General features: G+C 52.5%; 1 protein-coding gene across 2 annotated transcripts; it reads left to right on the top strand.

Annotated features, from left to right (window-relative positions):
• XRCC1 (X-ray repair cross complementing 1) lies at positions 1 to 25,238 on the top strand (the record flags this gene model as incomplete). 2 transcript variants are annotated; one of them, XM_079723444.1, is made up of 17 exons in its annotated part: positions 1 to 51; positions 941 to 1,033; positions 10,521 to 10,631; positions 17,077 to 17,235; positions 18,145 to 18,219; positions 18,317 to 18,422; positions 18,584 to 18,693; positions 18,775 to 18,880; positions 19,571 to 19,829; positions 20,135 to 20,251; positions 21,156 to 21,249; positions 21,407 to 21,539; positions 22,877 to 22,931; positions 23,026 to 23,162; positions 24,397 to 24,487; positions 24,889 to 24,964; positions 25,070 to 25,238. In XM_079723444.1, the coding sequence occupies 17 exons, from the start codon at positions 1 to 3 to the stop codon at positions 25,181 to 25,183; spliced, it is 1,887 nt and encodes a 628-aa protein (XP_079579570.1). In that variant the 3' UTR covers positions 25,184 to 25,238. The 2 variants fall into 2 exon arrangements, with proteins under 2 accessions (XP_079579570.1, XP_079579569.1); XM_079723443.1 differs by having other exon boundaries at positions 18,584 to 18,880.
• Positions 25,239 to 25,432: the final 194 nt, after the last annotated feature.

Below are 25,432 nucleotides of genomic sequence, written 5' to 3'. Positions count from 1 at the left end.
ATGCCGGAGATCCGCCTCCGCCATGTGGTATCCTGCAGTAGCCAGGACTCGGTGAGGGACTGGCGTGGAGGAGGTTGGAAGAAGTAAAGGAATTCTTGAGGGGGCTCTAGGAGAACTTCTGGAGTCTAAAAGGGGTTGAACAATAATCAGTATCCGGGCTGCGAAGAAAAAAGAACTTTATTTGGGGTTTTAGGAACTGATATTAGAGAGACACAGATTTCCGTAAAACAAAGTGTTGGGAGAGAGAGTCAGGGACTTATGAGGACAAAGGTCACCAGGTGGTTAAAGTTGTCCAGAGAGAATTGTAATTGCCTCTGATACAAGAAATATTTGGCTTTAAAGAATAGGCTGTCATGAGTTACTTTAGGGTAAAGCTCCCATAAATAGATAGGCCGTCATGAGTTACTTTAGGGTAAAGCTCCCATAAATAGATAGGCCGTCATGAGTTACTTTACGGTAAGTGTCCGATAAGTATCTCGAGTTTCTGGTAGATGTTCTGGATGCCTGTGTTTAATGTAGTATGTGGTCAAAAGGTCACATTCCATCCAGGCTGAGACCTGCATGGTCACAGTTCCTCAGTGGCCACCCAGCTCCATTTTAGAGAGCCGACATCATTTTCTTTTAGCAATACCGACATCATTTTCTTTTTCCTTTCACAAAAGGGACTTTGTGGAATTCTAAGGAGGGTCATGGGAGAATTTCTCAGAGGCCATAAGGGAATTCTAGAGAGATGTGGAATAGAGGAACTTCCAGGGAGATAAGGAGGGATAGGCCCAGGGGTGAATTTCCAGGGGAAAATGCTGTAGGGGACTCAAGGCAGAGTGTGTGGGGATTAATAGGGAAACTTAAATCTGGGGGATCTCAATGGAATCATCTGAGAGCTGGGGACCTAGCTCTCATCTCTGTACCCTAACTTTCCCTTTCCCACTCTTCTCTCCAGACCTACTGTGCAGAAAACCTTCTCAAGGCAGACACTTACCGAAAATGGCGGGCAGCCAAGGCGGGCGAGAAGACCATCTCTGTGGTGCTCCAGGTGATTCTGCCCTCCCCCATCGCCTTAATAGGAGTCTGGAGACCCAGGGTCCCGACTCTGCTCTGGAGCTTACTGGCAGTGAGTTGAGGCACTTTCCCTTTGGGCCTCAGCTTCCTCACCTGGAAAATGAGCAGTGTGATCCCTGTGCCCCTTAGCAGGGGAGACAGGTGATCCAAGCACTAGGCCAGGGATGAATCAGTGTGTGGCCCAGGTAGGTTGCTGCTACTTTCGGGGCCTCAGTTTTCTCAGCTGGAACAGAGTGAATCTTTGCCATGTATCCTGCCTTCTAAAGTCTCTGGGCTCAGGGCTGGAAGTTGTCTCATATCATCTAAGCCAATCAACCTCATTTAATTTTTTTTATTAAAAAAAAATTTTTTTATTTGGCTGCGCTGGTCTTAGTTGTGGCATGCGGGATCTAGTTCCCTGACCAGGGATCCAACCCAGGCTCTCTGCATTGAGAGTGTGGAGTCTTAACCACCGGACCACCAGGAAAGTCCACAAACAACCTCATTTTAAAGATGAGGAAACTGGGGCATAGGGCAGGGCGAAGTGAAGTGGCCAGTCTAAGCTACCATGTCTGGAATGCTCAGCGCTTTGGTACATTCTCTGTGAAGTTGGAGGGAGGCAAAGAGGAAAGGGTAGTTTGACCCAAGATGGTTACAGAATTCCAAACAGGCTGTTCCTCTCCGGCATAAGAAACTGGTGGGAGAAGCGAGCTAGGTTTGTTGCCAAGCATCTGCTCTTTGCCTGGTGCCGCTGGCCTGGGTGTTTTACCTGTGTGACCTGACTCTTCATGGAGTTGGATAATGTAGGGGCTGTTATCACCACTAATAAATGGCGGTGCTGAGACCTGAGCCTGTTGTGGGTGTTCTTAGCCACTTTGTCATGCTGCTTTGTGTTCATACCTTGGCTTTCTTGATTTTGGCCACATTCCTCCCTTCTGAATGTAGGGGGTGTTTGGGGAGGGATGTTGGGGGCAAGGCTTACCTGATTGTGTTAAAACATATTATTGTCTCTCTCTTGCCCAGTGGTTCAGAAAAAGTTTTGGTTCACAGAACCTTTTGAGAATTAGGGAGAATCTGAGAATTCTCTTCCCAGGAAAAATACACAGACCCACAAGATTTTCTGAATGATTTTAGGAATTTAAATATCTTCTAGGTCCCTAACATAGTAAGAATAATGAGAGCTAACATTTATTCAACATTACAGCTGCCTGGGAATTCCCTGGTGGTCCAGTGGTTAGGACTCCATGCTCCGAGGGCCCGGGTTCAATCCCTGGTCAGGGAACTAAAAGGAAAAAAAATTACAACTGCCAGTCACCATTCTAAACACCTCACATGGGTTAATTCATTGAATCCTCATAAAAACCCCATGACCTCGAGTCTTTTATTATCCCCTTTTACAAGGAAGAAACTAGGCCCAGAGAGGCTATACAACTTGCCTAGAGCCAATGCTTTTTTTTTTTTTTTTTTTTTTTTTTTTTGCGGTACGCGGGCCTCTCACTGTTGTGGCCTCTCCCGTTGCGGAGCACAGGCTCCGGATGCGCAGGCTCAGCGGCCATGGCTCACGGGCCCAGCCGCTCCGCGGCATATGGGATCCTCCCAGACCGGGGCACGAACCCGTATCCCCTGCATCGGCAGGCGGACTCTCAACCACTGCGCCACCAGGGAGGCCCTGCTTTTTTAGTTAGTCTTGGGACATGGATTTAAGTCCCCACATGTCCCTCTTACTCGCCCTGTGACCTCAGGCAAATGGTTTCTTTTCTCTGAACCTGTTTTCCCATCTGCCCATTGGGAATAATGTGATCTGAGCCCAGGGTTGTTGTGAAAATCCGGTGATGTAATGTTTGCAAAAGTGCCCTGTCAGCAGGCAGGTGTTTGTGTAAAGGGAGGGCTTGATGTGTTAATTACTGGGCGCTGATTCTGCTGGGCTCTCTGGTCAGGAGATGATCAGGAACATCCCATTTGGGTCTGCACCCCAGTTGCATTGGGAGCAAGAAGAGACAGGATATGGGGAGCGAGGGAGCCAGACAAGGCACAGGATTCTCCGCCCTGGGAGACCAAAGGGGATATTGCACCTGTCACCAAAGTGGGAAACCTCGAGAAGGGGCAGCTTGAGAAGGTGACACATTGGTTGGGATGTCCGGGTTTGCTATGACTTTGGGACATCCAGGGGACAGCTAGCGATTGGACATGGAGCTGGAGATAGGGCTGTAGGAGTTGTCAGCACAGGGACAGGCCCTGGAGACTTGGGAGTGGATGGATTCATTTGTTCATTCATTCATAGAAGCGCCTTCTGTAGGCCCAGCACTGTTGTAGGTACTGGGGCATTGTGCAGTGGACAGCACAAGACAACTGTATGTCAGCCCTGTGGAGATTTTACGTTGGTGGGGAAGGACTGACCGATTAATAAATAAAACGTACGTATGTCAGGTGATGAGTGCTAGGGAGGAAATTACATGGTTAAGAGAAGTGAGGAGGGACTTCCCTGGTGGCACAGTGGTTAAGACTCTGCGCTCCCAATGCAGGGGCCTGGGGTTCGATCCCTGGTCAGGGAACTAGATCTCACATGCATGCCACGACTAAGAGTTTGCGTGCCACAGCTAAGGAGCCCACGGGCCACAACTAAGGAGCTGGCGAGCCTCAAGTAAGGAGCCCGCCTACCGCAACTAAGACCCAGTGCAACCAAATAAATAAATAAATATTAAAAAAAGAAAAAAGAGGAATGAGAAATGCCTCCAGTGGGAGATGAAGCAGTGGCAAGAGGTTTTTTTCTAAATAGGGGGTTAAGGAAGGCCTTCCTGAGAAGCTAACCTTCAAGCAGAGTGAGTTATGCAGGTACCTGGGAAAGAAACAGAGTCCAAGGCAGGCTGGCGCCTGGTAGGCCGGTGCCTGGCTGGTGCCTGGTTGGTGCCTGGCGGGCTGGAGGGACAACAGCAAGCCCTGTGTGTGGGTGGAGCGGAGTTGACAGGGGAGAGGGGTAGGAGCTGATAGGGTGGGGGTAGAGGACCCCTAACCTGCGTAAGGCCTAAAAGCCATTGTAAGGATTTAAGCATTTACTCTGCATGAGATGGGAGCCGTGGAAGGCCTCTGAGCAGAGGAGGAACAGAATGTGACTTAGGTTCTCACAGAATCTTTTTTTGATTGATTGATCGATTGGCTGTGTTGGGTCTTCGTTGCTGCGTGCGGGCTTTCTCTAGTTGCGGGGAGCGGGGGCTACTCTTCTTTGCAGCGCGAGGGCTTCTTATTGCGGTGGCTTCTCTTGTTGCAGAGCACGGGCTCTAGGCGCACGGGCTTCAGTAGTTGTGGCTTGCGGGCTCAGTAGTTGTGGCTCGCAGGCTTAGTTGCTCCGCGACATGTGGGATCTTCCCGGACCAGGGCTCAAACCCGTGTCCCCTGCATTGGCAGGTGGATTCTTTTTTTTTTTTTTTTTTTTTTTTTTTTTGCGTTATGTGGGCCTCTCACTGTTGTGGCCTCTCCCGTTGCGGAGCACAGGCTCCGGACGCACAGGCCCAGCGGCCATGGCTCACGGGCCCAGCCGCTCCGCGGCATGTGGGATCTTCCCAGACCGGGGCACGAACCCGTGTCCCCTGCATCGGCAGGCGGACTCTCAACCACTGCGCCACCAGGGAAGCCCGGCAGGTGGATTCTTAACCACTGAGCCACCAGGGAAGCCCCCTCTCCCAGAATCTTCTGTGAGGGTTCCAGGTTGAGAATAAACTGCAGGGGAAAAGTGCTGGAGCAGGCAGCACTGTCACAGCAGTTGTCGATTTATTTCGCGTTGGAGACCCTTTGGAAAATCTGATGGCATTTGGCAGTTGCCAGCATGCAGGGTGACTCCAAGCTCACCGAATACTAACTTTGGTTCTTTTCAAGCAAGTTATAAGAGGAAACTTCAGGACACCAAGACACGTAGATTGATCTGTGGATTTTCCTACTACTGTGTATTTTTTTCCCCTCAAATAGCATCTCACAGTATCTCTGTATTACCATCTGGGGTTCAGCCCTCTGCTCATGACAGCCCCAGACGCCTTTTTCGTTTGCGGTGGCCGAAAGAGGCTCTATTGCCAACCCATCACCTGCTCCCAGGAGGGCAGTTCTAGCCTCTTTGCTAACTGCTCCTGGGCCGGTGGGAGCGGCTGAGACGCAGCCCAGGTGTAACTCCTCCCGTCCCCCAGATGCTGAGGTGTGTTCTTTAGAAAAAATGTTCGGTAGCAAGGTGGACACATTCTGTTTCTGTTTTTCAGTGGTTTTCTCATCACCCAGTTTGCCTTGTGATGTTTTAAATTTTTTTACCTTCTTTTGACATGACACGTGTGTACAGCAAAGCATACAGTCCAGTGAACCATCACAAACTGCAGCCCGTGTACTGCCAACCAGATCAAGGAACAGAACACACCCCCTCCCATGTCCCCTTGTGCTCCTTCCTGTCACTGCCCCCCGCAAGGGTAACCATGGCCTTGATTTTTAACAGCATTGATTAGCTTTGGCTGGCTTTGAATTGTTCATAAATGGAATCACAGGGTATATAGTACTTTCACCTTGGGCTGCTCTTTTCTTTCCCAGCATTGTTTGTCAGTTTCATTTTTTTAGTTTCATCCTCCTTGCTGGGTGTGGCTGCATAGTATTCCATTGTTGGAGATAACCACTGTGATTTTATTAACTTTACTTATCGAATGGGTGTTATATGCATATGGTGCATAACTCACAAGGCACAAAAGGGAGGGTATACAGTGAAAAGGAAAAATCCTCCTCACCACCTGCTTCCATTCCCTAGCCCCGCCCTCCCGATTTCCACTGCCCAGGTCTTCCCTCCTGTGGCAGCCACTGTGAGCCGTTTCTCATGTGGCCCCCGGGTCACTCTGTCCATGTACAAGCATATATATCCACCCCTCCCCGCCTTTTAAAAAGTACACTGTATGTAAACACTCCTCTCCCTTGTTTTCTTCCAAGAAACTGTATCTTGGGGATCCACTGTCATGGCATCAAGTTCTACCTTATTCTTTTTTTTTTTTTTTTTTTTTTTGCGGTATGTGGGCCTCTCACTGTTGTGGCCTCTCCCGTTGCGGAGCACAGGCTCCGGACGCACAGGCCCAGCGGCCATGGCTCACGGGCCCAGCCGCTCCAGGGCATGTGGGATCTTCCCAGACCGGGGCACGAACCCGTTTCCCCTGCATCGGCAGGCGGACTCTCAACCACTGCGCCACCAGGGAAGCCCTCTACCTTATTCTTTTTAATGGTGCATCAAGTTCTACCTTATTCTTTCATGGATGTGGAACAGTTTTTTTTGTTGTTATGTTGGAGTAGAGTTTATTAACAATTTAACAATGTTGTGTTAGTTTCAAGTGTACAGCAAAGTGATTCAGTTATACAAATACATGTATCTATTCTTTTTCAAATTCTTTTCCCATTTAGATTATTACAGAGTATTGAGCAGAGTTCCCTGTGCTCTACAGTAGGTCCTTGTTGGTTATCTATTTTAAATATAGCAGTGTGTACATGTCAATCCCAAACTCCCAATCTGTGCCTCCCCCCAACCCTAGCCCCTGGTAACCATAAGTTCGTTCTCTAAGTCTGTGAGTCTGTTTCTGTTTTGTAGATAAGTTCGTTTGTATCTTTTTTTTTTAATAGACTCGGCATATAAGCAATAAAATATGATATTTGTCTTGGAACAGTTTTTTTAATAAGATGTCTCTGGGACTTTGCAAACCTTCCATGTCTCCTTTCTTCCACTGTCGTGAACTCTGTCTTCCTGGGAAAGGTGCACACAAACCTGGGCCACAGATGCCTCATCCTGTGCTTAAGCCTTTCTCCTGACAGCTGATACTTACTGAACACTCACGTCTTTTTTCTTGAGGTAAAATTCACGTAATGTAAAGGTCATTATTTTAACCCTTTAAAGTGTACAATTCAGGGTTTTTTAGTATATTGACAATGTTCTGCATTCATTACTGCTGTCTAATCCAGAACATTTTCTTCACCCCAAAAAGCAACCGAAAGCCATCAAGCGATCACTCCCTATTCCCCTTTCCCCAGGTTGCCGCTGGCAACCACCGATGTACTTTTTTTAAAGTAGGGAATTCAATTGTTTATTTTTTTTTTTTTCACTCAAGTGAATTTACTGAATTAATCTGCATTTAACACTGCTGGTGTACATTTAAATCAACACTTGATATTAACCTTCTTTTTAATTTTTAAATCTTCAATAAAAAATATATTACTATTTTAGTTTAAACTTTAAAAAAAATTCATTTATTTATTTTTATTTGGTTGTGCTGGGTCTTAGTTGTGGCAGGCAGGCTCCTCAGTTGCAGCTCGCCGGCTCCCCGTTTGCAGCACGTGGACTCCTTAGTTGAGGCCAGTGAGCTCCTTAGTTGCGGCTCGAGGGCTCCTTAGTTGCAGCCGGCAGGCTCCTTAGTTGTGGCATGTGAACTCTTAGTTGCGGCATGCACGTGTGATCTAGTTCCCTGACCAGGGATCAAACCCGGGCCCCCCGCATTGGGAGCGTAGAGTATGAACCACTGTGCCACCAGGGAAGTCCCTCCGGTTTTTTTAAATTGAAGTATAGTTGATTTATAATGTTGTGTTAGTTTTAGATTTTTTTTCAGATTCTCTTCCATTATAGGTTATTACAAAATATGAAGTATAGTTCCCTGTGCAATACAGTAGGCCCTTGTTGGTTCTCTACTTTATATATACTAGTGTGTATATGTATCACTGATATACTTTTTGTCTCTATGGATTTGTCTATACTGGACATTCATGTAAATAAGACCATACAATATGTGGCCTTTCGTGTCTGGCTCCTTTCACTTAGCGTCAGGTTTTCGGGGTCCCTACATGTTGTAGCTTAGATCAGCGCTTCATTCCTTTTTATAGCTGAATACTGTTCCATTGTAGGGAATATCATACAGTGTGTATCCATTCATAAACTGATGGGCATTTAAGTTGCTTCCATGTTTTTATAAGAGATTTTTTATTTATCAAAAGAAAGACAAAAAAAAGAAAGATGGGAGTATATGTGTGTGTTTAAAGTAGAAGTCGTATATGAAATAAGAACCATTCATTAAAATACAAATATATACATCCTACTAGATGGAGGGCCCCATGCTTTAAATGTGGGAGAGGCAGAGATTTTTTTTTTTCAGCCACGCCCCACGGCATGCAGGATCTTAGTTCTCCGACCAGGGATCGAACCCTTGCTCCCTGCAGTGGAAGCTCAGAGTCTGAACCACTGGGCCGCCAGGGAATTCCCAAGCTGTTGAGTTTTTATGTCAAGGATTGAAACTGGGGAATTGGGAAGCAGTGTTGGCTTGTCGTCAGGCAGTTGGGTCTGAATTTCTCTGCCAGTCACTAGCTATGTGTGACATGTAAGCCATTTATTTACCTATCTGAGCCTCAGTTTCCCCATCTGTAAAACTGGGAGAGTTATAGACCCTTCCTTCCAAGGTGGTTGTGAGGATTCAGTGATGCCTGGCCCAGGAAGAGCTTAGCTAAGTGTGGTAGACAGAATAATGTCCCCAGTAGATATCCACATCCTAATCCCAGAACCTGTGAATATGTCCTTTACGTGGCAAAAGGGACTTTGTGGATGTGATGAACTGAGGATCTTGAGATGGTGAGATTGGTCTGGATGACTGGGGCGGGGGTGTGTGTGTGTGCAGCGTAATCACAAGGGTCCTTATAAGGGAAGGAGGGAGGCAGGAGAACCAGAGTCAGAGGAGATGTGAAGACGGAAGCAGAGGTTGGAGCAATGCCATTGCTGGCTCCAAAGATGGAGGAAGGGGCCACAGCCGAGGAGTGCAGAGGCCTCTAGAAGCTGGAAACAGGACAAGGAAACGGGCTTCCCTGGTGGTGCAGTGGTTAAGAATCCCCCTGCCAATGCAGGGGACACAGGTTCGAGCCCTGGTCCTGGAAGATTCCCACATGCTACGGAGCAACTACGCCCGTGCGCCACAACTACTGAGTCCGCGAGCTTAGAGCCCGTGCTCCGCGGCAAGAGAAGCCACTGCAATGAGAAGCCCGCGCACCGCAATGAAGACCCAACGCAGCCAAAAATAAAATAAATTAATTTTTTTTAAAAGCTTTAATAATAATAATAATAAAAAAGACAAGGAAACGATTCTCCCCCAGAACTTCTAGAAGGAATGCAGCCCTGCTGACACCTTTATTTTAGCCCAGCCAGGCTGCCTGGGCACCAGCTGTGTGACCTCAGGGAAGTGACACAACTGCTTCCTGCCTCCATTTGCTTACGTGTGAAACAGAGATAATAACAGCTCCTGTCTCGAAGAGCTGTGGGGCAGAGAGAAGATACAGGTATTATGGGTCTGCCACGTCTGAGCACTTAGATGTCCGCTGCAATGGCTGTGGGTTGCGGTGGTTAGTATGTGTCATCTAGACTCCCCTCGGAAGGAGGACTATTATGATGACCCTCCCCTTTCACTTGTGAGGAAACTGCAGCTCAGAGAGGTTATACGCCACCCAGGGCTGCACCGCTTGGAAGTGGCAGGGCTGGATTTGAAGTCAGGCTGACCTCCCCACAAGCCCAGGCTCCTTCCTTCCCTGGAGGGATGTTCCTGCCTGCAGCAGAGTGCAGGCAGTGTCCGGGCCACCTCCCGACTGGGAGGTGACAGGGCAGATCGGACCGTCAGATGATCCTGGTGTAGGGTGGCAGACTGGGTACCTTTGGGGGTCGTAGTAACTTGTCATTCTAGGAGCCAAATAAAAGATCCCCAGAGTGGAAAGCCGGAGACTTGCTTCAGCCATTCTTAACTGCCTTCCACCCCCACGTGGCCTTTCCAGTCAGACAGGAATGGCAGAAACTTCGGGGGCAAGCCATCCTACAGTCAGCTCTTTCCTTCTTTTGACAAATAGTCCTCAAGCAGCGACTAATAATGCCTCCTGACTGGCAGTGGTAGGGTGCCTGCTACATGCCAGGCCCTGAGGCCGTAGTATTTATGTGCATAATCCTAGATAGGGTGACCATCCCCACTTTACAGATGAGGAAACTGAGGCTCCAAGAGGTGAACTGACAAGGCCATATAGCTAGCGTGTAGCAGAGCTGGGACTCAAACCCAGGAATCAGTGGTGAGCCAAACCAGAGTAGGCCCCTACCCTCAGGGAGCTTCCCCGGAGCCCTGTGTGATTGGGGTTGGGAGTGACAGATGTGCCATTTGTCTGCATAGCGCCACAAAGGAGAGCTCCATGGTGGCGGGTTAGCGGCCCATCCGGCAGAGTTTAGCAGAGTCAGGGAAGTGGGTGCAGGAGCTTATGCAGTCGGTCGGTGAATATTTTCGAGCTCTGACTCTACACCCTGTGCTGCGTGCAGGGGACGCAGTGGCCCCACTCAGCCCTGTCTTCACTGTCACCGAGTTGACTCTGCAAGGAGACAAGGGGGCCCGGATGGGGGTCATTCCTCTTCCGAGGTCCCACAGAGAGCTGGAAGGGGGCCAGAGCAGCACTGACAGTGCGCTTTCCCTCCCCTGCAGTTAGAGAAGGAGGAGCAGATACACAGCGTGGACATCGGGAATGACGGCTCAGCCTTCGTGGAGGTGCTGGTGGGCAGCTCAGCCGGAGGGGCCGGGGAGCAGGACTACGAGGTAAGCAGGGCCTTGAGGTGGGCCCCCTGCCGATCCCTGCCCCCGGTGCCCCCATCGAGGCCCCAGGCCTCCCAGGCGCCAGGCCAAGGTGGAGGCGAGTCACACAGACGGTGGCCCTCTGGAGGAGCCCAGCGTTCCCGGAGACAAAGAGCAGACCCAGGTGATAAGCTGTGTGCAGCGGGGATTTGGCTGAAATTGCAACATGGTTGCAGAAACAACCAGAGGCACCTGTTCGTCTACGATTCAGTCGCTGCTTGAGTGCAAAACTCCTTTTCTTCTGGTCCCAGAACTTCTCAGAGATGTTGCAGCCAGTTGAGATTCCGAATTGTTTGGGGTGCCTCTCTTAGTTACTTTATTTGTGACAAATGTTTACAAGCCTTTTGCTCTATTACAAATACAGTAAGTCCCTTACATATGAATGAGTTCCGTTCCGAGAGCCTGTTCATAAGTCCAGTTTGTTCATAAGTCCAACAAAGTTAGCCTAGGTACCCAACTAACACAATAGTATAGTACTGTACTGTACTAGGTTTATAATACTTTTCACACAAATAATACATAAAAAACAAACACAAAAAGTAAAGAAAACATTTTAAATCTTACAGTAGCGTACCTTGAAAAGTACAGTAGTACAGTACAACAGCTGGCATACAGGGGCACATTCGCATCTTTGAAAGTTCGCAACTTGGAAGTTTGTATGTAGGGGACTTACTGAATTTTAAAAATTGGCCTAATCCTTTTTTTTAACCAGTTGACTGAATTCAAGCCAGAGTGGTGAGATCATAATGAGCCAGCTGGTCAATCAGCAAAATGATTTGGGGTAAAAATAAACCTACTGTGAAAAAGAGAGGTTACAATTTTAAGTGAACAAATCAGTTTTCTACAAATCAGTTTTCTTGCAGTGAAAAATTTTTTTCAATTGAGGTATATTTCGCATATAATAAAATGCACAGGTCAGCGTTTTGACAGATGTACACACCTGCGTAACTGTCCCCCAGATCAAGACGTAGAGCATCGCTGGCCTTCCTGAAAGTTCCCTCGTGTCCCTTTGCAGTCACTCCTCCCACCCTCAGCTCAGGCCACCACTGATCTCTTTTCTTGCCTGTCCTAGAATTTCACATAAGTGGAATTTTATAGCATGTGTTCCTTTTTTGTGGCTGGCTTTACTCAACATACTGTTTTTTTGATGTTCTAACATATATATGTCAGCAGTCTGTTCCACCTTATTGTTGAGCAGTATCACTGTAAGCGTAGGTCTCAATTTGTTCATCCATCCTCTTGTTGACGGGCATCTGGGCTGTTGCCACTTTTTTTTTGGCCATGCTGTGCAGCCTGCAGGATCTTAGTTCCCCAACCAGGGATTGAACCCAGGCCCCAGCAGTGAAAGTGCTGAGTCCTAACCACTGGACCACCAGGGAACTCCCCACCACTTTTTTTAAAAAATAAATTTATTTATTTTATTTATTTATTTTTGGCGGCATTGGGTCTTTGTTGCTGTGCACGGGCTTTCTCTAGTTGCAGTGAGCAGGGGCTACTCTCCGTTGCGGTGCGCGGGCTTCTCACTGCGGCGGCTTCTCTTGTTGAGGAGCACGGGCTCTAGGCGCACGGGCTTTAGTAGTTGTGGCACGCAGGCTCCGTAATTGTGGCTCGTGGGCTCTAGAGCGCAGGCTCAGTAGTTGTGGCGCACGGGCTTATTTGCTCCATGGCATGTGGGATCTTCCCAGACCAGGGCTCGAACCCGTGTCCCCTGCATTGGCAGGTGGATTCTTAACCACTGCACCACCAGGGAAGTCCACCACTTTTTGACTATTATGAAAAAAGCTGCTGTGAACATTCTTGTACAAGCCTCTGTATAGAGATCTCTTTTAGGTAAATACCTAAGAGTCAAATTGCAGGGTCTTCAGGTAGATATATGTTTTAACCTTATTAGAAATGGACGGTTTTCCAAAATCGTTGTACCAGTTTATTTTCCCTTCAGCAGTATATGAGTTCTTTTTGCTTCCCATCCTTACTTATACTTGATATTGCCAGTCTTTTAAATGCATGTGTGTTGAATTTTATCAAGTGCTTTTTCCACCTTACAAGGTACATTTTAACCAGTGAGGTTTTCCTTGAACACACATTCTTATTCTAAAGGTTCTAGGGAATTCCCTTGAGATCCAGTGGTTAGGATGCCACGCTCTCACTGCCGAGGGTCCAGATTCCATCCCTGGTCGGGGAACTAAAATCCCACAAGCTGCGTGGTGTGGCCAAAGAAATAATAATAATAAAATAAAAGTTTTATAAGTTGTAAAAAGGCAAACTAAGGCACATTATGTTTTGAAGAGTTTATTTGAGCAAACAATTCAAATCAGGCAGCCAAAATTGAAAAATGATTAGGGGTGCTGTGTGGATGGGCTAGGACAGAGATTTTTAGAGAGAAAATAGGGAAGCAAAGCAAAGCAAAGCAATTATTTAATTGGCTAGAGCTTAAATGGTTCCCTTACTTGGGAAAATCTAGTGACTTGGCTATTCACGATTAGTTGATTTCATTTTCTTAGATTTGAGTACACCAACTCTGGCTTAGATTTTGGTTGGTTTACTTAGGCTACCTAAGGCACTGGAGTCACTGAGTCTAATGGCCTCCTTGTTTAAAATTTTAAATAAAATCAACAGTCTTTGGGACTATAAAAAAAAGTTTTGGGGCTTCCCTGGTGGCGCAGTGGTTGAGAGTCCGCCTGCCGATGCAGGGGACACGGGTTCGTGCCCCGGTCCGGGAAGATCCCACATGCCGCGGAGCGGCTGGGCCCGTGAGCCATGGCTGCTGGGCCTGCGCGTCCGGAGTCTGTGCTCCGCAACGGGAGAGGCCACAACAATGAGAGGCCCACGTACCACCAAAAAAAAAAAAAAAAAAAAAAAAAGTTTTCTGTTCTTCTTGGCAAACAGATTTAGATCAAAATTCTACTTTATAATTATGGAAACAGAATAAGTGCATTGTTAGCTAAAACTTTATCTAATCGGGCATGTGAATCTTTATTATTCTTATCTTATCTACCTAGAAAGGTGGAATGGTTAGATGAGGGCTTGATCTTTTCAGAGTCTGAAAACCCCTATGTCAATAGTCTCCCATTCTCTCAAGGTTTTTAATTAAACTTCTGCTCGAAGTTTTGTTATAACTCCTAGCCAAGACTGAATTAAAGACTCTGGGACTTATAAGGTCTGGCTCCTGCCCAGAGACTAGATAACGGTTGGAAGAGTCAAGAAAGAAAAGGAAAAAGGGCCGAGCAGGGCTGGTCCGTGTTGATGTCACCCATACAAACCAAGCCAAAGGCACATATTTTAATAACTAGTGACATTTTCTACAAAATCATCAACATTCAAAAAATGTATTTATTTATTTATTTGTTTGTTTATTTGGCTGCACTGGGTCTTGGTTACAGCATGCAGACTTCTTAGTTGCGACATGTGGGATCTAGTTCCCTGACCAGGGATCAAACCTGGGCCCCTGGCTTGGGAGCGTGGAGTCTTAACCACTAGATCACCAGGGAAGTCCCAACATTTTTTTTTTTAACCCCTCCAAGTTCTGCAAAGGGGATATCTAAGCTTGCAAGGTTAACGCAGTCTAGAGAATAAAGGTTTAATCCTAGAACCTTAAAGACAGTATTGGATAATAAAACAACTGGAGTTGTTTTCTCTTCACAGTGAATGGGAGGAGAGTATATTCAGAGGGAGGCTCCCCCTTAGTGTGGGTGGCAGCTGCCAACCACAGCTTGTGTTGCCCCTTTATTTAGTCACTAGATGGTAATTCAGCTCTCCCATCGGCTCAAAATCAGCCCTTTTATTAACAAGTGTAGTCAAGGCCAGGGAGCTGGCTTCCCTTCTCTATAATTTTTGTCATCTTTGCTGTTTCCTTTTCATAATCAAGAGCTGAGGACAAAGAGATATCTAGTTACAGTCTATGTTTTTCTCAGCAAAAAGCTTTTGTTTTCTAATTTCACAGCATGTCAGTTAGAAAAGAGACTAAATAACACATTACACCCAACTAAAGGTGGCTTACTGCCTAAGAATATATATTGTTTCCTTAGGAGGGAAGTCCAGCATTAGGCAGACCCAGAGTTGATTGGGCAACTGAACAAAGTCAGGGTGCTTGGCTGGGCACCTCTTGATTCTTTTGGACTTGGCCACATGGTTACAAGATGGTTGCTATTGCTCCATCCATCACCTAGTAGCATCCAAAGCAGAAAGTGGAGGAGTGGAATGGCAGAAAAGCAGTGGTTTTCTTCCATCCTCTGTTTCTCTTTAATGAAGAAGGAAAGTCTTTCCCAAAAGCTTCCAGCAGCCTTCCTCTTAACATTGAATTGCCCATCCTTGGACCAGCCACTGGCAGAGGAAATCGGACCACTTGGACCAATCATGGTTCATCCCTTAGTGTTGGGCACGCAGCTCTTCCACTGCTTTTCAAAACTGCCTGGTCAGTTTTTGTTCCTTCGTCATACTGTTAATAGCTCCGTTTATTTCTTTAGACTATTAAACACAATTACTTTTATATTGTGTGTTTGATAATGTCAGTATGCAATCTTTGTGGGTCTGAGTCTGCAGTTTGTGGTTTCTGCTGACCCTGAATCATGGCAGCCTGTTTCCTTATGCCTCATGGGTGTGTGTGTGTGTGTGTGTGTGTGTGTGTGTGTGTGAGTGATTGTTAATTCTGCTTTTGGGGAATGTATCTGTGGGAATTCTTTGAGGGCCTGGTTTGAAGTACGTTCCTCCAAAGAGGATTTGCCCCGGCACCAGGTGATACTGTATACATGGGACCACTTAAAATTTTCACCTTGGGTTTTGCCACGCAGATAACTAGTGTGGATTTTTACTGCAAATCCTTGAGAGTACAGACTTGTGGTTAGGAGTTTCCAGAGAGAATTTTTCAGCTTTTCTCTGCTGTCCCCCCAGAACTAAAGCCTCCCACTGACTCTTCACACAAGGCACATTCCTCCCTAATTTACCCACGGAGGGTGTTGCCCTTTGGAGAGGCCCAGCTCTCTGCTCTGTGGCATGGTCCCTAAGATGCCTTTCTTCCTGACTTGGAGCGCAGGCTTTCTTTCTTGGTATCTCCTGCTACCACCACCTAGAGCCCTTTAAAATCAAGCTCTGTGCCACCCGGAATCAGCAACGGGGCAAACACCAACATCAGTGCCACCCACTGTATCAGTCAGGGTCCCACCAGGAGACTGAAACCACACCAGTTAGTTTAACAGAGAGAATTAACGTAAAGAATTAGTAACGAGGTATTGAACTGAAGAGGCCAGAAGACTAAGGCAGGACGCGGAAGCAACTGCAGGGGGCAGTCACCGCCCTTAGGGTTGGAGGAACAAAAGGAAGACGTTGGCATGACTGAAGGGTAGATGTTTCGAAGCTTGGAGGTGGGGCCCTTGGAGCTGAAACTCAGACCCTGAGGAAGGGGAGCTCCCTGGCTGGTTCTGCTATGTCCCAGAGGGTGCAGTGAGGCCAGTTCTGCAGGTGTTGGGAAGCTGCAAACTGGATTCATCTGCCGCCCCGGGGGAAGAACAGCTGCAGACGCAGGAACGAAGCACACCTGGGTGCTGCTCGGGGGATCTGCAAGAAGGCTCAGGTCCCGCCTCCCTCCTCCAGCCCGTCTCTCTAGCTCCCCCTGCTGGCAGAGCCTGACAAGGAGCAGCTGGAGATTAGAAACGTCCCCAGCATCCCAGAGCTGAGCCACCAAGGGTGGGATGTTTTGTTTTGTTTTCTTTTCTTTTTAAAATATTTTTTGTCTTTTCTTCTTTTGTCTTTTTTCGATTTTATTTTATTATTTATTTATTTTGTTTGTTTGGTTTTTGAGGGCAGGTTTGAACTGAGAGACAGTCACTTAGTAATGGGTGCAGCTCCCCTACCTCTTTGGATTCTGCACTGTAATTTCTGGCCTCGAATACTTCCCTTCTGCTGACTCAGCTGTGCATTTCAAAAAGGTGTTTGAGGGAATTCCCTGGTGGTCCAGTGGTTAGGACTCCACGCTTTCACTGCCAAGGGCACAGGTTCAGTCCCCGGTCAGGAAACTAAGAGCCCACAAGCTGTGTGGTACGGCCAAAAAAAAAAATACAATAAGGTGCTTGACTATTGTGCCAGTCATTGTGAATATCCTCCTCTGCTGGGAGGGTTCCTGAAGCTCCCTGTCCTGAGGGTTCCCGCCATGTGGCCAGATATGGAAGACTCTGGAAGAATTTAGAGAAGGGTGGTTCAGATCTGGGACTAGAAGGACCCCTCTGGGGCCTGTGTCAGGGTAGGCCTGACTGGAGGCCCAGAAATGAGAAGGGTCTAGAGGCCTTGAGGCAGGTTGAGGTACAGCTGGATCTGGCGACTCCCTGGTCCCTGCTCAGGCCCCTGCCCTCTTCCAGCCCCTAGGAGGTGTCACTGAAACCAGCCAGGCCTGGTTCTCATCCTCTGTGCCTTTTCCCAGGTCCTTCTGGTCACCTCGTCTTTCATGTCCCCTTCCGAGAGTCGCAGTGGCTCAAATTCCAACCGCGTTCGCATTTTTGGGCCCGACAAGTTGGTCCGGGCAGCAGCAGAGAAGCGCTGGGACCGCGTCAAAATTGTCTGCAGCCAGCCCTACAGCAAGGTACCCAGGGTGGGAGTGGGGTCCTTGGTTCTGAGCCACGAGAGAGGCGAGCGGCCGATGTTGAGTCCCAGAGGGCTGGGAGGACCGGACAGTTGGTCTCCCCGTGGGATTACAAGGAGGCTGGGTCCCTGCATTCTCTGAAATTGGTTTGAGGTCCTCCCCATGTAGGAATCTTCGCTTCCTGGAGGGAGATGAGGAAGGATGACCTGCAAGACCTCAGGGGAATTGGGAGGGGGAGCTGCTGACTTGGAGATGGGGCCTCGTAGACTTGGGGCTCAGTTAATATCACGAGATCTGGAGTCAGAACGCTGGTTTAAAACCTGGCTTCTCCACTCCTTAGCTGTGTGACCTCTGGCTTCAGTTTCCTGATCCTTATGGGGTTGCTGTAAGTTAGGGATGCTAAGCTGTGGTGACGAGACCCGAGTATGTAATGACAGCACACAGTAAAGGTATACTTGTTATACCTCTGGATCTGTCGCGGGAGGTGTTTGGCCAGTCATCCCGGACCCAGTCTCCTTCCATCTCATGGCTCTGCATCCACCCAGCAGAGAGGGAAAGAGTCTGGAGCATTTCTGAGTTCCAGAAGTGATACCCAGCCCTCCCTCCCATTCCGCAGGCAGGAGTTTGGCACGCAGGGTGGATTCGCTTAGACACCCAGCAGCCTTTGCCAATTGCTCTGAGGCTTAAGGAGCTGGTGCATGTAAAGGGCTTTGCACCGAGCCTGACCCCAAGTTAGGGCTCAATAACAGCTTGCTGTTATTATCCTTGTCATTATCATGCGGGCACTTCCCCGCATGTGTGTGTCCATAGGAGGGAAAGAGCCAGAAAGGGGTTTCTGTAAATAAAAGGGATTGGGGCCAAGCCTTAGTCCTTGGCCAGACTCCCTGATTCCCATCCCTCCTCTCCCAGGATGCCCCCTATGGCCTGAGTTTTGTAAGGTTTCACAGCCCCCCAGAAAAAGAGGAGGCCGAGGCCTCATCCCAGGTAAGCTCTACCTGCCACCGCCCAGAGCCTTCTCCCCACCTCTTCACCCCACCCCTGCTGACAGTCCTCCCACTGCGCTGACCTTGTGGGACCTTAGAAAGTGACCAAGCTCGGCCAGTTCCGTGTGAAGGAGGAGGATGAGAGCGCCAGCTCCCTGAGACCCGGGGCTCTCTTCTTCAGCCGGATCAACAAGACCCCCCCAGGTGAGTGCAGGAAACCTGGGTCCTGAATGAGTAAAGCCCAGGGGCCTGGACTCTTGGGTCACTCCCAGGTCTTGGGAACAACACTCTGTGTCCCATGGATAGGAGCCGAAGGGTCTGAGGGTCCAGCCCTCTCAACCTGGCTCCACTTTCTCCCTCTGAAGTCGCAGCCAGTGACCCAGCAGGACCCAGCTATGCAGCTGCTACACTGCAGGCCTCCAGTGCCGCCTCCTCTGCCTCTCCGGCCTCCAAGACAGTAGGCAGCACCTCCAAGGTGAGATCATCGGACCCTGGTGGGGTGGAAAGGGAGGAGGTGAGCTGGAGGCCTTGGCCCATCCCACCCCCTCATCCTCAGGAGTCCCCCAGAGGCAAGAGGAAGCTGGATTTGAGCCATGAAGAAAAGAAGACCCCCAGCAAACCGTCCACCCAGCCCTCACCACCCGCCCTCAAGAGACCCAAATGTGAGCAAACTGGATTCCTTGTTCCCACAGGGGCCTGGATCCTGGGTCTGAGCGGGGAGGGGCCGGGGGCCTGGATCCTGGGTCTGAGGGAGGAGGGGCTGGGGGCCTGGATCCTGGGTCTGACGGGGGAGGGGCCGGGGATCTGGATCCTGGGTCTGAGGGGGGAGGGGCCTGGGGTCTGGATCCTGGGTCTGAGGGGGAGGGGCCGGGGGTCTGGATCCTGGGTCTGAGGGAGGAGGGGCCGGGGGTCTGGATCCTGGGTCTGAGGGGGGAGGGGCCGGGGGTCTGGATCCTGGGTCTGAGGGAGGAGGGTCCGGGGGTCTGGATCCTGGGTCTGAGGGGGGAGGGGCCTGGGGTCTGGATCCTGGGTCTGAGGGGGGAGGGGCCGGGAGCCTGGATCCTGGGTCTGAGGGGGGAGGGTCCGGGGGTCTGGATCCTGGGTCTGAGGGGGGAGGGGCCGGGGGTCTGGATCCTGGGTCTGAGGGAGGAGGGGCCGGGGGTCTGGATCCTGGGTCTGAGGGGGGAGGGGCCTGGGGTCTGGATCCTGGGTCTGAGGGAGGAGGGGCTGGGGACCTGGATGCTGGGTCTGAGCGGGGAGGGGCCGGGGGTCTGGATCCTGGGTCTGAGGAGGGAGGGGCTGGGGGTGTAGCCCTACACCTACTGACTGAATCCACTCCTTGGCCTCCCCAGTGCCAGCTCCCACCCCTACCCCAGCCACTGCCCCTGTCCCTGCCGCAGCACGGGGGGCGGCGCCAGGGAAGCCCCAAGGAGAAGGCGCTGAGCCCAGGCCCCCCCGCGCCGGCCCGCAGGAGCTGGGGAAGATCCTCCAGGGTGTGGTGGTGGTGCTGAGCGGCTTCCAGAACCCCTTCCGCTCGGAGCTCCGGGACAAGGCCCTGGAGCTGGGGGCCAAGTATCGGCCAGACTGGACTCCAGACAGCACCCACCTCATGTAGGCCTGCGCCCCTCCCCACGCTCCCCGCTGCCTCTCCTCTGCCTCCCTTTGTCTCCTCCATGTTGCCTTCTCTCTGTTACTTCACCTCTCTGTATCCTCTGCCTCTTGTTCTCTTTCTCTTCTTCCCTCTGATTCTTAAAGTCTTCCCCTCGGCCTCCCTGTGTCTTTTCTGCTTCTCCCGCATCTGCCCCGTGTCTCTCCCTGTCTCTCGCTGTCTCCCTCTCTCTGTGCCCCTTGTCTCTTTTTGCCCTTCACCTCTCAGATCACACCGGGCTGACACCCTCCATTCCGCTCCCTGCCAGCTGCGCCTTTGCCAACACCCCCAAGTACAGCCAGGTCCTAGGCCTCGGAGGCCGAATCGTGCGGAAGGAGTGGGTGCTGGACTGTCACCGCATGCGGCGGCGGCTGCCCTCTCGGAGGTGAGGCCTCACTGCGTGCATGTGGTTTACACACGCACACCCCGACCCTGCCCCTTGTCCCCATGCTGGGCAGTGTCAGGGATCTGGAGAGAAATCAGGCCGGGCCCTGCTGGCCCAGAGTCAGCAGACTTCCCAGAGGAGGAAGAGGGCGGGGAGACACGGGGCGGGGGGGCAGGGGGGGCGGTCCGTGCAGGGCTCTGGGAGGTCTGCTTAGCGAAGGAAAAGGACACTGCAGGCTGGAGACACAGCATTCCCAAGGCCTCAGGGCAGAGAGCGGAGCGTTGGGACCCATTCACATTCCTTCACCCGAAGCCCCTGCTTGGCGCCAGGCTGGGCTGTGCAATGCTGGCCCCGGACGTCGGGTCCTGCCCTCCAAGGCCTCTGACTTCCATGAGGGGCCGGACTTAGCTCTAAAACAGTTTGGGGGCAGGCCCAAGGGGAGGACCGCAGTGAGCTAGGGGTCTTCAAAGAAGAGAACAGGTTTGCCAGGCTGAACAGAGGCAGAGAGCATGCCTGGGCGGAGGAGCCAGGGTTGGGGTCAGCCTGGTGTCTGCCCGGAGGAGCCGCAGGGGCGCTCAGCACCTAATGAGAAACTGACTTTGATTCTCAAAGGGGAGAATTATTTCTGATTTTTTTTGTTGTTCCCTGTCTGAAATGAGTCATTTCTTCCTGAGGAGGGAAGGGAGGCCAGGAAGTGCTCTGGGCTCCGGTGTGGGTGGCTGGGGGTCTCTGGGGCCCTTCCGGAGCCGGGAGGAGGGCGGGCTGGGAGAGGGGCCACGATTGCCACCCTGAGTATTTAGTAGATACTGAATAAATAGCCAGTGCCTGTTGCTTCCTAAGCCCCCTCCCCACCTCCCCCGGAGGACACATCTGCTGTTTGTGTGAGGCCTGATTCCTCCCCCAGGTACCTCATGGCTGGGCCAGACTCGAGCAGCGAGGACGAGGGGGCCTCTCACGGCGGCAGCAGTGGGGATGAAGCCCCCAAGCCTCCCCGAAAGGTCTGAGGCCCCCGGCCCGGGCGGGGGAGGGTGGAGTTGGGGGGGACATGGGTGTGTCATGGTACCCAAACCCTCCACTCCTGCCTCCTGCAGGCGCCCCCCATGCTCACACCCGCGCTGCCCCTTCCGTCCTTGCTGACCCACCCTCCCTCCTCAGCGCCCCCAGACCAAAGCCAAGCCCTCTCAGGCAGCAGGACCTAGCTCACCCCAGAGACCCCCAACCCCAGAAGAGACCAAACCACCCACACCAGGGCCCCAGGAAGATACTGACACCAAGGGGGAGCAGTCAGGTCAGAGCCTGAGGGAGGATGGGCCGCGGGTCTGGATCCTGGGTCTGAGGCGGGAGGGGCCGGGGGGCCTGGATCCTGGGTCTGAGGGAGGAGAGGCCGGGGGCCTGGATCCTGGGTCTGAGGGGGGAGGGGCCGGGGGCCTGGATCCTGGGTCTGAGGGGGGAGGGGCCGGGGGCCTGGATCCTGGGTCTGAGGGGGGAGGGGCCGGGGGCCTGGATCCTGGGTCTGAGGGGGGAGGGGCTGGGGGCCTGGATCCTGGGTCTGAGGGGGGAGGGGCTGGGGGCCTGGATCCTGGGTCTGAGCGGGGAGGGGCCGGGGGTCTGGATCCTGGGTCTGAAGGGGGAGGGGCCGGGGGCCTGGATCCTGGGGCTGAAGGGGGAGGGGCCGCGGGTCTGGATCCTGGGTCTGAGGGGGGAGGGGCCGGGGGTCTGGATCCTGGGGCTGAAGGGGGAGGGGCCGGGGGCCTGGATCCTGGGTCTGAAGGGGGAGGGGCCGGGGGCCTGGATCCTGGGGCTGAAGGGGGAGGGGCCGCGGGTCTGGATCCTGGGTCTGAGGGGGGAGGGGCCGGGGGTCTGGATCCTGGGGCTGAAGGGGGAGGGGCCGGGGGCCTGGATCCTGGGGCTGAAGGGGGAGGGGCCGGGGGCCTGGATCCTGGGGCTGAAGGGGGAGGGGCCGCGGGTCTGGATCCTGGGTCTGAGGGGGGAGGGGCCGGGGGCCTGGATCCTGGGTCTGAGGTGGGAGGGGCCGGGGGCCTGGATCCTGGGGCTGAGGTGGGAGGGGCAGGGGGTCTGGATCCTGGGTCTGAGGGGGGAGGGGCCGGGGGTCTGGATCCTGGGTCTGAGGGGGGAGGGGCCGGGAGTCTGGATCCTGGGTCTGAGGGGGGAGGGGCCGGGGGCCTGGATCCTGGGGCTGAGGTGGGAGGGGCAGGGGGTCTGGATCCTGGGTCTGAGGGGGGAGGGGCCGGGGGTCTGGATCCTGGGTCTGAGGGGGGAGGGGCCGGGAGTCTGGATCCTGGGTCTGAGGGGGGAGGGGCCGGGGGCCTGGATCCTGGGGCTGAAGGGGGAGGGGCAGGGGTTCTGGATCCTGGGTCTGAGGGAGGAGGAGCTGGGGGCCTGGACTCTGGATCTGAGGGAGGAGGGGCTGGATTCCAGGCAATGAATCTGGGGTAGAGGGTGGCTGTCCCACCCACCACAACCCCTAACTGGATTTGGAGGGCCACTGAGCCTGGGGGTTGGGATGCCTGCATCTGTGCTCAGGCATGAGACTGGGAGGGAAGGTTACCGGTCTTTCCAGAAGAGAAGGCATGGGCCTCGCATTGACTAAGCTTCCATTCGCAGAAGGACAGGACAATGGGGCAGAAGATTCTGGGGACACCGAGGATGAGCTGAGAAGGTAGGGTTTGGGCTGGGGGTCAGGGTGGCCCTAGCCTTGCGGGGAGGGGCATCTGGTCTGCATGCTCCTACCCCACCCCTCTTGGCCTCTCCAGGGTGGCTGAGCAGAAGGAACAGAGGCCGCCCTCTGGCGAGGAGAATGGCAAGGACCCGTACGCAGGATCCACGGATGAGAACACGGACAATGAAGGTCCCCCGGAGTCTCCCAATCTGCCGATTCCCGAGCTCCCAGGTGGGAAATCCTCCCTCCTGATGTGGGATTTGGCCCTGTTACTTCTCTGCCATGACTTGCCCCAGCCCGTCCTGGGATGGCTGCGGCCCCCTGTGACTTGTCTTCCAGGCTCCTCACCCCCAGTCCCTGGCCTTTGCCACCTCCTTGTCCTCTTAGGCCTGTTCCCTTCCTTTCAGGACCCTCTCCTGACTTCCCTCTCTGTCCCTGTCCTGACTCCTGCTGTGACCGCTTCCATCACAGCCCAGCCCCAGGCGAGACCCCCTTCGGCTTTCCGCTCCCTCACGCCGGGGGGTTGGGGGGGCTCCCACTCCCTAGGCGTCAGGATCACCCAGGGGCTTTTAAAATCTGCAGGTGCCCAAGCTCCACCCCCCGGGTTCAGCTTTGTCAGTGTGTGGTGGGGCCTGGGGAACACAGGTGCTGTGGGCACTGATCTCTGTTGGGACCTACATGATGCCAGCATGTTATTCGTCACCCCAGACATGATCGCGGGGGGCGTGGGTCAGGGCCAGGTCAAGAATGAAAGGAGAGGGGAACTGCCCTGGCGGCCCAGTGGTTAAGACTCTGGAGTCTGTGCTCCCATTGCAGGGCGTGCGGGTTCGATCCCTGGTCGGGGAACTAAGATCCCACATGCTGCGCGGTGAGGCCAAAAAAAAAAAGAGAGAATGAAGGGAGAGCCGGGCAGTCAGAGGGTCTGAGCAGAGGTGAGGGTCAGTGACCACTGGAAGAAGCCGTTTCTGCTCAGTTCCTCATGGGTGATGGGCAGGAAAGTACTTCGATCCTCCAAAGCCCCAAACATGGCATTGGCAACTTGATGGAAAATCATGTCAGACTAGAACGAAGAACCACCCTGAAGGTCAGAGCCAGAGAAGGCGCTGATTAAAAAGGAGTGGGACAGCCATGGCGAGGAAGTGGCAGAATGTGAAATTTCCAAGCCCGGCCAAGCTTATGAAGTGATTGACCTGGTGTAAGAAACATGTTGCAATAATAGTAATTGCGTCTTTTATCATTCTTGCAACAAAACGAAGCAAAACTCCCCAGAGGCTCAGATGGGCCTGGCAGGGAACCACTGCTTGTCATGGATTATTCCCGTGCCAGGCTGTACACGGACACCCCTTTCCCCCTCCGGCGGCTGCGCCGGCCTTGCTGTCCTGCCTCTGCGTGTTCTGTGGCTCCTGGCTGGTGCCCTGGGACTCCAGGGGCCTCACGCTTGGCTCTTCCGCCATCTCCCCTGCAGACTTTTTCCAGGGCAAACACTTCTTCCTGTACGGGGAGTTCCCAGGGGACGAGCGGCGGACGCTCAGCCGTTATGTCACAGCCTTCAACGGGTCAGTCTCCGGGGAGATGGGAGGCAGGGGAGGAGGTGTGGCAGGTGGTGGGGAGAAGGGCCGTCGGGAGGACGGAGAAGGCCGTACCCCCAGGCCGGGCACAGGCTGTGGAGCTCCATGCTAGTCCTGCTCACTCTGCTGGGCAGCCCTGGGTGCATAGCTTCCCCTCGGGTTCGTCTTCTCTAAAGCGAGGCTCCACAGTGCCCTTCTGAAAGGACTGGCGCCTGCGGGAGCTGTCGGTTTCGGGGCTGTGGCGAGCCTGGCATGTGGGAGAGTGGGGGACCCACAGGCGGCCTATAGGGGACATAGGTGGGGATGGAGAATGGCCTCTGAGGCTGGTTGGGGAGTAGGGTGTCAAGAGAGGGGACACCGATTCTCTGCCTCTTTTCTTCTCCTGCCAGGGAGCTTGAAGACTATATGAGCGACCGGGTACAGTTTGTGATCACGGCACAGGAGTGGGACCCCAGCTTTGAGGAGGTGAGTCCTGAAGGGGCAGGGAGAGGGAGACCAAACCTGCCCTAGCATCCCCCCGACCCCCTCCTGGCTCACATGTTCCCGCATGCACCCCACCCCACCCTGCAGGCCTTGATGGACAACCCCTCCTTGGTGTTCGTCCGTCCCCGGTGGATCTACAGTTGCAACGAGAAGCAGAAGTTACTTCCCCACCAGCTCTACGGGGTGGTGCCCCAGGCATGAAGTATGTGCTCTCACACGCATGAGTTTATTAATAAAGGTGACTTGGTTTGGAGCAGCTGCCACTCTCACCCGTGCCTCCCAGAACCCACAACAGGTTCCCAGCTTTCTGTCTTATGTTTGGTTTTGCTTCCCCTCTGAAGGCCGGGTCTTTGGGCTGCCTAACGACTCCTGTGCTGGGGTCCCAGAAAGAACGCAGGGCTCTCTATCTGGGGTCTGGTAGGGAAGGAGCTCTTTGTCACTTCTTCGGGG

This window comes from Hyperoodon ampullatus, assembly GCF_949752795.1.
Source record: "Hyperoodon ampullatus genome assembly, chromosome: 18".
NCBI classification, from domain to species: domain Eukaryota; kingdom Metazoa; phylum Chordata; class Mammalia; order Artiodactyla; family Ziphiidae; genus Hyperoodon; species Hyperoodon ampullatus.
This window is presented reverse-complemented; position numbering and strand designations above follow the sequence as displayed.